At 43.4% G+C, this 10,035-nt stretch overlaps 1 protein-coding gene across 1 annotated transcript in view; it reads left to right on the forward strand.

Annotated features, from left to right (window-relative positions):
- The window catches only part of Pitpna (phosphatidylinositol transfer protein alpha), a 29,130-nt gene that overhangs the window by 8,483 nt on the left and 10,612 nt on the right, over positions 1–10,035 (forward strand). Inside the window, exons 3-8 of the mRNA XM_033762860.1 lie at positions 1,532–1,539; positions 2,710–2,784; positions 4,414–4,497; positions 7,704–7,781; positions 7,929–8,039; positions 8,845–8,967. Coding sequence (XP_033618751.1) covers positions 1,532–1,539; positions 2,710–2,784; positions 4,414–4,497; positions 7,704–7,781; positions 7,929–8,039; positions 8,845–8,967 — 479 coding nt within the window. The remainder of the gene's footprint in view (positions 1–1,531; positions 1,540–2,709; positions 2,785–4,413; positions 4,498–7,703; positions 7,782–7,928; positions 8,040–8,844; positions 8,968–10,035) is intronic.

The following is a 10,035-nucleotide window of genomic DNA, read 5'->3' on the forward strand; positions in this document are numbered from 1 at the left end:
GATTTAGCTCAGTGGTTCCACTGCCTGCCTCGCAAGCTGAAGGATCCGAGTTCGATCTCAGTATCAAAAAAAAAAAAAGAGTATGGCCTCAAAGAAAAGGAGATGCTATAAATTGAGACATGTTTGGAGCGAAAGGGACTAGAGAAGGTTCAGGACATTAAAGGCCATGGAAGGTTGTCACCCTCATGGGCTCCAAAACCAAATTTGTCAAGAACAAAGTGGATCTTTTTCAGTGTCTCACAAACACTAATGTCTAAAAAAATTCAAATGCCAAGTTCCAAAAAATTATATTGAAATACAAAATTAATAGTGAAACCAGATATTCCTGTTTGGTGATCAGGCATTGTTTCCTTTTGGATTCTCGTATGTGGGAAATCAAATTATAATTAGAATACCAACGTGATATCCACTTGGTTAAGTGATCAGAGTCTTGTGTTTGTGGATTAGTGTATCTGTCCATACAGAGGCAAAGCTAGAAAGAGGGTTTTTTAGAGAACATGGTTCAGAGAAAGGTGGTTAGTAGGAGAAATTTAATGACTAGTGTCCTCTAGCCAGTCAGTCTGACATTGCTGTCTCTGCTAGTGATAGAGCTCAGTTCCCACACAAGCACTGCAGAATTTGTGCCACGTTGGCCTCTTTGGATTTCCCTCTGATGGATGTTATACCCATCGTTTCCTTTTTTCTAGTGTGATTTTCTCAAACTGCTAATGGGGTGATTATTTCAGTATAGGCCTTTTAGTTATCGTAATCCGCTGCTTTCTTCCAAGTATCTTTCATTGGATTTGAGGAGATCCCTGATAGTATTTTGGGTTACTCATAGCCCTTATATTTCAGCTTTTCTCACTTCCACTTCTGAGGGAGACTTAGTTTCATTGTTGAAATAATAAAGTTTGTTGGCCTTGTATATTCTCCAAACATGGCATTCATCAGAAATTGTGATCACTCCTGAATTCAGAGGGTACAGAGTGAACCAGGCCATTGTCAGGAGGAGAACTAAGTCTGTTCCTCAGTGACACGAGAGCTGCAGTCATTTTCTCTGATAAATAATTGAACTGTGCTTTCTGAAGGGGTTTCATTACAATGAGCAGGAGTGCAGAGCACGAGAGGTTTGGTTACAGTGAGAGGAAGGGTGCCGGGGGTGGACAGACCGCACCTGCCTTGGAGAGCCCTGCTCTCCGTGCAGGAGGCAGAGGCAAAGGTAGAGACAAGGGGCACACAGCTGATGTCCTCGCAGTGGTATGGGTGACACGGTCTCAGCAAATTGAAGGTGATCCCGCACCTGTCCTGCTGGAAAGAATCCCACCCAGGAAGCTCATAGTAGCATTGCTTTAAATTCCAGATTTGGTCTTTTGGGACTTTTGTATAGTGAACTTGAGCAGTATTGGTGCATTGGGGCCTGGAAGTGACTCAGGAATAAGCCACAGAGAGTGGAGAACTCTGCTATTTATGGTCTCTGGGGATGGGGGACAGATAATGAAGAATTTGTATTAATCTTTTTCTCTCTTCTTTCCATGTCCTTGCCTTGGACCAGTTATTACAGTAAGTATCATGGAGGAGGGAGGTTGGAATTGTAGGTAATGTATAAGAAAAGGAGAAATAAAACTAAAAATGTATCTGTACTAATGAAAGTCCTGGCTATTCTCTTCTTTCCCTTGTGTGATGTTTGGAGTTGTCAAAGGTCAGTCTTTTCATTCCTATGAAGAACTTCCTAATTGGCCTGGTAGTTTCCTGCTTCAGGCTACAGTTGGCTTGTGACTGACTGTAAGGTGCATCCTGGCTCTGGGTCCTGTATGTACAGCATAACCAGAAACCTACTGCTCCTCTCAAGTCATCCCTACTCAGGGTTACAGAAATTTTAGTTCAGCTGACCTGACTGTGACATCTCTTTCCAGTTGGGGCATCTGTTGACCCCAGTGAGCGCTGCCCCTTAGCAAAATTGTGAAGTCAACAAAATTCCTCTTCTGTGACCATCCCCTTTGTCATTGCCCTTCCTCTCCACCCTTGAGTATGCTTATCCAAGTCCTTTCCAGCAAACTAATCCCTGTTGAGCAGGTAATAGGTTGATTTCTTCCTTTGAATAGTTCCTTTTTTTTCCCCCTTTTTCACTTCCAGTTTTTTAAAAGCACTTAGGGAAGGAGACCTGAAGGACTGGCCCTGCAAACAGCTAGTTGGGAGAAAAGGACTATGGTGAATGCTTTTTGTTGATTAGATTGTCCTCTGTGCTCTTTCCACACATGTAGTTAACCGTTAGCACCTTAGTATAATGTCATATGGAAGACTGATTGAACACATAGATTCTTAAGTCACACAAACTTGTTTTTAGGCTTAGCTCTTTGATGATCTCTGTGGCCTTGGACAAATCAGCTGACCTTTCTGAACTTCACTCTCCTTGTCTGTAAAATGAATTCTTTTTTTTTTTGGTCCTGGGGATTGAACTTGAGACCTTGTGCTTGCAAAGCAGGTGGCAGAACCACTAGGCCAAATCCCTGGCCACCATCTGTCAAATGAGGGTGAGCCTGTAGCCTCCTAGGTGGATGTGAGAGTTCACCTGGGCTAATGCATGCCTGGTGTATTGTGGACTCTCGGCGTAGCTGTTATTACCAGGCAGGGCCTGGAGGCTCCTGACTACCCATGATCTAGTAATGGGAGATGGCTAATTTCCAGCTGTGAGCCTGCTGTGACTGTATGGTATTTTCTTCCCTCTTCCAGAATGAGTACATGAAAGAAGACTTCCTGATTAAAATTGAAACCTGGCACAAACCAGATCTTGGCACACAGGAGAATGTAAGTAGTACATACTAATAGCCCCAATGGGGTTTCCAGGCCCCAGAGCAGGATCTTGAGGCTCTGCCTGTAACCTTTCCACTCCTGCCAAGGGGTCCTCCTTTCTGTGGTCCTCTTGTGCTTGGCTAGGATGGCAGTGGCCTCTCCTTAGTCCTCTACCAGGATGAGATTGCCCTTCTTTGATTTGCAAATATGATTTTCAACATTCTTTTTTTTTTTGGTACTGGGGATTGAACTTGGGACCTTGTGTTTGCAAGGCAGGTGGTGGAACCACTAAGCTAAATCCCCAGCCCAGTGTCCACCATTCTTTGCCAGCCCTTCCTATAGTGCTTAGGTGGTTCTAACATGCAGTTCCTGACAGAGGAGTTTTGTTTTGTTTTTTTCTTGGTACCGGGGATTGAACTCAGAACCTTATGCTTGTGAGGCAGATGGCAGCACCACTGAGCTAAGTCCCTGGCCCCTCCCTTTTTTTTAACGGCAAATTTAAACCCTCTGTAGAGCACAATTTACAGTCATTCCCAAAATTTGAACTGTACCTTTTTCTCCCTCAGTAATTCCGTGCCTACATCTTTCTCACAACATGAAATAATATATACAAGGAGATTAAAAACAACACAAGAGCTTATCTGTAGGACACCAGTAAATAAATTATGCATCAAATAGTGGTATACCATGCAGTCATTAAAAAGAGCCAGCAGGAACAGTTCCAAAGATGTATTGTTTGCTGGGCATGGTGTGGCACACCTGTAATCCCAGCACTTGGAGCTGAGGCAAGAGGATCACTAGATCAAGTCCCCTGTAGGTTAGTTAGACCAGTTTCAAAATAAAAAGTTAAAGGGCAAGGGATTTAGCTCAGTGGTTCCGCTGCTTGCCTCACAAGCGCAAGGTCCTGAGTTCAATCCCTAGAACCAGAAAGAAAAGATTAAAAAGGGCTGAGAATGTAGATCAGTGCAAAGACCATGGGTTTAATCCCTAGTACTCCTTCCCAAATGTATTGTCCATTAAAAACACAAGGTATAAAATAGTATATATATGTACTAGTGTTGTATTCAAAAGAAAAATCTGATTTTTTTTTTTTTTTTTTTTTTTTTTTTTTTTTTTAAACTTGGGACCTTGTGCATGTAGGGCAGGTGGCGGAACCACTGAGCTAAATCCCTGGCCCACTTAAAAGGGAAATCTATGCACATGGTTAGATTTTAGTGGCATTGTCCATCACGGGAATGGGGCTGGGGGGGTCAAGCAGGAGGAAGAGTTATTCTTCCTTGTATCATTTCATTTTGAATTTGTGTCATAGTTTTATGTGGATGTGTACAGTCTGATAAAAATAAGCATTATGTGGTTAAGCAGGCAACATCTCCAGAAGTGTTTAGTCTTTACCAAGGGACACATGGAAACAATGTACAGTAGTTGTCTATTTAAAATCCAATCTCTCATCCCACTGTATAATTTTATACAGATTATCTCTTATCCTTTGAGATCAGAAGTGTTTCCCATTTTGGATTTTGGAATATTTGCTTATATATAATGACATGCCTTGGGGCTGGGTCCCAAGTATAAACGACAGCATTAAGCAATACTTCATATACACCTTACACATTCAGCCTCAAGATAATCCCTTTCTTCCTGCAGGTGCATAAGCTGGAGCCTGAGACATGGAAACATGTGGAAGCCATATATATAGACATCGCAGATCGAAGCCAAGTACTTAGCAAGGTAGGAACTACATAAAGGTGTAGGATGCAGAAATGACTTCTAAATGTCAGAAACCAGGGAACCAAGAACCAGCTAGATTCAAAGGAAGTTCTCTTTGGTGTGTGTTATTTATTATATTTTTATTTTATTTTGGTTGAGACATGGTTTCACTATGTAGTTTAGGCTGCCCTTGAACTCACTGTGTACCCAAGCTGACTTCAAACTTAAGGTGATCCTCCTGCCTCAGCCTCCTGAGTGCTGGGATTCCAGATATGCATCACCATGTCTGGCTTGTTTTATTTTTAAGGTTAGTTTAAGAGTTCCCTTGTCTTGGCTGGGGATTTAGCTCAGTGATTCTGCCACCTGCTTCACAAGCACAAGGACCCGAGTTCGATCCTCTGTACCAAAAAAAGAGTTCCCTTGTCTGGACTTGGGAATACTAACTCAGGAAATTAGTGGCTCAAATTTATGTGCCTCTTTGTGTTCTGGAAGTTACTCCTGAACAATGTTAAGGGCTATGGGTAGGGATTTTTTTGCCTTGCTGAAATGAAGTCCAGCCTGGAAAAATTAGACCTCTAGTTTTCAAATTTCATTTTCTAGTCTAGTAATTTAAAGACATTTATTGCCTCCATTGGAATATAATGGTAGGTTTTCTTGAGTTCCCAGTGAAGGGTACAGAATATATGAAAAGACAGAAACCCTGTCCACAGAAGTGGGTGGTAACTTTTCAGAGTGACAAACACTGGAGCAGATGCATAGAAAAGGACAGTCCACTTCAAGGCCACTGCCTGGTGAGGCCTGTCCAGTTTGCTCAGTGTTACATTCCTAGGAAGAATCTGTTCAGGGAATGAAAGGATTAGATTCCCCCTCAGTCAGGACTGTGCTTTTTTTGACAGAGGGCTTCTCGAAATTAGGAGGCAGGAATTTAACTCTCTGCCTGTTGATAAGGGAATAAGTACAAAATACGCTCTTTGGATGTATCTGAGGGTATGATACTTGTATCCTGTGGCAACGCGGCACTTGATTTTTTGGGGGTGGGGTGGATAAATGGGGATTGAACTCGGAACCTTGCACTTGTGAGGCAGGCAGCAGAACCACTGAGCTAAAATCCCCAATCCCTGATATTTTCATTTGTTCATTTGCATTTCCAAAAAGATAAGAAAAACTGTTTTTCTTGGGGTACCAGTGATCAAACTTGGGACCTTGTGCTTTCAAGGCAGGTGGCGGCACCACTGGGCTAAATCCCCAGCCCTATCTTGTGCTTTCTTGCCTAATATCCCTAGCCCCACTCATAAAAGATTGGTGGATTTATGAAAAAAAGAAAAAACTTTTTTTGTTGGGGGTGCTGGTTTATTGAACCCAGGGCCTTCACACTGAAGTTGCCTAGGCTGGGCTCAAACTTGCATTCTTCCTGCCTCAGCCTTCCAGAGTGCTGGGATTGTAGGTGCAGCTTGCAGAGTTTCCTCATCCTGAATATACCCAAGTTTTTCTCAAACAGAGCTTTAGCAAAAAGTATGGTTCTTTTGAGTATTTTCTCAGCTTTGGTTGTATGAGGGGAGGGAAGCAGCTGTGGGGAAGATTCTTTTTTAAGCACAGATAAATAATTTTGGTTTTGGAAAAATATTTTGTGTGGATATTAGAATTATTATCTTCTTTATTTTTCTTAAGTAGATACTAAAATGAGCCCACATTAGTTAATATACAGGGACTGCTGAAAATTAAAATTAATTAACATAATTGATAACATTATCAATCAGTGAAGTTGAAGTGGAGAGAAGTTGTTCAATGGGTACTAAGTTGTAGTTGGGAGTAAGAAGTTCTGGTGTGCTGTTGTATAGTAGGGTGACTGTAAATAATGATAATGAACTCCGTATTTCACAGAGATACAAGAGGTGACTGTTTTTACCATAAAAAGAATGATATATGCTTGAGACTGACATGTTTAACCTGAGATAGAATCTTGAAATATCATATGATACCCATAAATGTGTACAATGCTTATGTTTTATGTATCAGCTAAAAATCAATTTAAACTGGGCATAGGGGTGCATAACTGTAATCCCAGCGCTTAGGAGGCTGAGGCAGGAGGATTATCATGAGTTAGAACTCCTCAGTCTACATAGTGAGTTTAAGGCCTGCCTCAACTACATAGAAAGACACTGCAGTTCTCAAAAAATAATTAAATTTAAAATAAATAAAATTAGTATTGCACAGAAGATAGACTCTAGATGCTGAACTTTTCCAGTAGTCATTCTATTAAAATATTCAGGGGCCGGGGATTTAGCTCAGTGGTTCTGCCTCTTGCCTCACAAGCACACCGTCCGGAGTTCAATCCCTGGTACCAAAAAAAAAAAAAAAAAAAAAAAAAAAAAAAAAAAAAAAAAAAAAAAAAAAAAAAAAAAAAAAAAAAAAAGATGAAAATATTCAGGAGGAAGAAAAAAAAAAAAACAGAGGGAAATTGCACTAGAAGAGTTCAAGAAAGATGGCCAGTTGTTCTTGGCTCTGGCTGTGGTTTACAGTCACCAGTGCTAGGTGTGGTGGCTCATGCCTGTAATCTCAGCACTCTAGGAGGCTGAGGCAGGAGGATTGTGAGTTTGAGTCAGGCTTAGGCAATTTAGCAATTTAGGGAGACCATATCTCAAAATAAAAATGAAAAGGGCTGGGGGGTGTGGCTCAGTACAAAGGCCCTGGGCTCAATCCCCAGTACTACTATTAAATAAATAATTTAGAAAAGGAATCAGGCTGGAGATTTAGCTCAGTGGTACCACACCTGCCTTGCAAGCACAAGGTCCTGAGTTCAATCCCCAGTACCGGAAAAAAACGAGGAATCTGCCACAGAAATTAAAAATAAACAAACAAACAAAAAACTTTACCTGCAGGTATTCTAAGTCTTTCTTGGCAATTTGGATGCTCACCAGATTGAAAATCTGTTTTAAACACTACAAATATATGTGCCTGTTCAGGCGGTCTGGTGACACTTTCATACTGGTAAATTGAAAACAAACCCTGGCAGAAAAAAAAAATCACAGAACAGTCCTCTGAGAGAAATGTAAACAGTACTACCTCTTGTTTATAACATTTCCCATATATGTTGTGTGCCAGAAGCATCAAGACTAGTTATGAAGTGTATTCTAATTAAAACTATGATCTTCTCATTTCTCCCTCTCCTCTTCCCTCCTCTGTCCCCTCTGCCTCTCTCTTCCAAACCTAATCCCACAACCTCTCAGGATTACAAGGCAGAGGAAGACCCAGCAAAATTTAAATCTGTCAAAACAGGCCGAGGACCCTTGGGCCCAAATTGGAAGGTGCAGTTTACCCCTTCACCACTGGGGGGCGCGGCACTGTGTGGGTGGGCCTCTTCCCCGAGGGAGGGGAGGGGAGGCTGGGGTCAGGGACAGCCTGAGGTCTTTCTGCTTAGTTACTGGCCACCTCTCCGTCTGTTTCTAATGTAGCAAGAACTTGTAAATCAGAAAGACTGCCCCTATATGTGTGCATACAAACTGGTTACTGTCAAGTTCAAGTGGTGGGGCCTGCAGAGCAAAGTGGAAAACTTTATACATAAGGTAAATGACTTGGGTGAGGTGCATGTGCATGTCTCTGTGTGTGTTTGTTTGTTTTTGGTACCAGGGATTGAGCTTGGGACCTTGCGATTTGCAAGGCAGGCAGCAGAACCACTGAGCTAAAGCCCCGGCTGTCTATGTTGGTAAGGGGTATTTCACCCAAGCAGAGGAGATCTGCAAGTTACGCAACCTGTATCCTAACTGGTTTGTTTTCCCATGCATATAACTGTCTTCTAGTTCATTGCTGTTCATCCAGGGGACCACATGCTACAGGGAAGGAAACAGGAAGGGGCTTTCTATGAACTACAAATAAAACCCAGTCTCTTCTTGAATCCAAAAGGGCTTGAGTCACCATGAGCCAAATTCTCACTGGGCAGACCTGAAGAGTATTACAGCCTCTAAATTTTCTTGTGGTAGAGATGGTGTGTGGTGATGTGGTAGAGACACTCTTTTGAGCCACACTTCGCAGCAGCTGGCCAGTTATAACCTGGTGTTGGGATCAGAGGCAAGCTGGAAATGAGGAAGTTGGCTGGGGGCTTTAGCTTGGCTAGAAGCTCACAGGTTGCCTATTTTGGGAAAAAGACCTAGCCGTGAAGCAGACACCTGTCCTTCTTGAGGGCTACCTTTCAGCACATTGAGGTAGAAGTCGCTGATCTATGTCTAGTACAAACAAGCCAGCCAGGCATCAGTTCCGTCTACCTCCCCAGTACTGTACAGTGGATACTAGCATTCACGGAGATCATGGGGAGGAGAATGTTACAGTGGCCTTCACCTTCTCAATTCTGACTAGGTCCCTTCCTTTTTATAGCAAGAGAGGCGTCTGTTTACAAATTTCCATAGGCAGCTGTTTTGTTGGCTTGATAAGTGGGTTGACCTGACTATGGATGACATTCGGAGGATGGAAGAAGAGACAAAGAGACAGCTGGATGAGGTGAGTGGGATCCTAGAGGAGACTGGCTCTCAGAGAGAGAAATATGTGGCTCTTAAGGAGATGGTTGTGCTGGAACATGTCAGGGTCTCCTGTGGGTAAGATACACTGCCAGGCATTATGGGAACTACAAGGAAGAAAACAGCCTGTGCTCTTGAATGTGCAGTCTAGTTGAGGTCTTGGCACACCCACAGAGACTGATATGGTGGTATGTGCCAAGTGAGTAATGCAGCCACTGCAGTGATCCCTGAGTTGGGTGTGCTGGGCGGCAGAGCTGGAGGTGACCCTGGTAGGAGGCCGGCTGGGCTGATCCACGAATACCACACGAGTACCCACAGCTGTAATGGTTCTAGACAGCTGTTTTGAGTTTGGAACTTTTGCTTTTTTATTTTATTTTTGGCCTTGGCACAAATCCCAGAAGGAGAACTCTGTCTGTTTGAAGACCCATCACTTCTGCCTCATTTGGGGAGGCTTCCATAAGAACCCCACTCCTTGTGTGTCTGGCACTGTTCCAGGGGCTGTCACATACACTATTTCCTGCAGTTATCACTAAACCTGGGAGGGGGCAGGTGACAGAGTCAGTGAAACAACCTAGCACTGTCTGCCCCAGAGCCGTGGCTCACCACTACTTCTCCCTTGAGGTGCCATTTGGAGCCCTATTGCCCTCTTGGGGCTAAAAGCAAAGGATAAACCACTTTTCTTAGGAGCTTCAATTGTTCTCTCCCCCTTTGCCCATGGTGGGGGTTGGCATGGAGCCCAGTGGTCCACAGGCCTTGCTTTGCAGTAGCCCCATTCAGCTCTCCAGCAGGGCCTTAGGTGAAAGAACAGGCCTGGGTGCCCTGGCCCTGGTGCTCTGACCTTGACAGTGCTGGCCTGCGGGGAGCCTGGGCCCTGAGTCCTTCCTCTTTCTGGAGCCCCCTACGGAACTGTTCTTACCACTCAGGTGACATTTTCCTGGGCTGACTTAGTGGTAAATGGTGCACAAACCCCTGCTGAATGAGGGCGTTTTGGTTATCCATTCAGCTACATTTGGCAGTGAAATGGCAGGATTTGGGGATGCAATCCTTGATT

Source organism: Fukomys damarensis, unplaced genomic scaffold (genome assembly GCF_012274545.1).
Source record: "Fukomys damarensis isolate Sample0158 unplaced genomic scaffold, DMR_v1.0_HiC HiC_scaffold_13, whole genome shotgun sequence".
NCBI classification, from domain to species: Eukaryota; Metazoa; Chordata; class Mammalia; order Rodentia; family Bathyergidae; genus Fukomys; species Fukomys damarensis.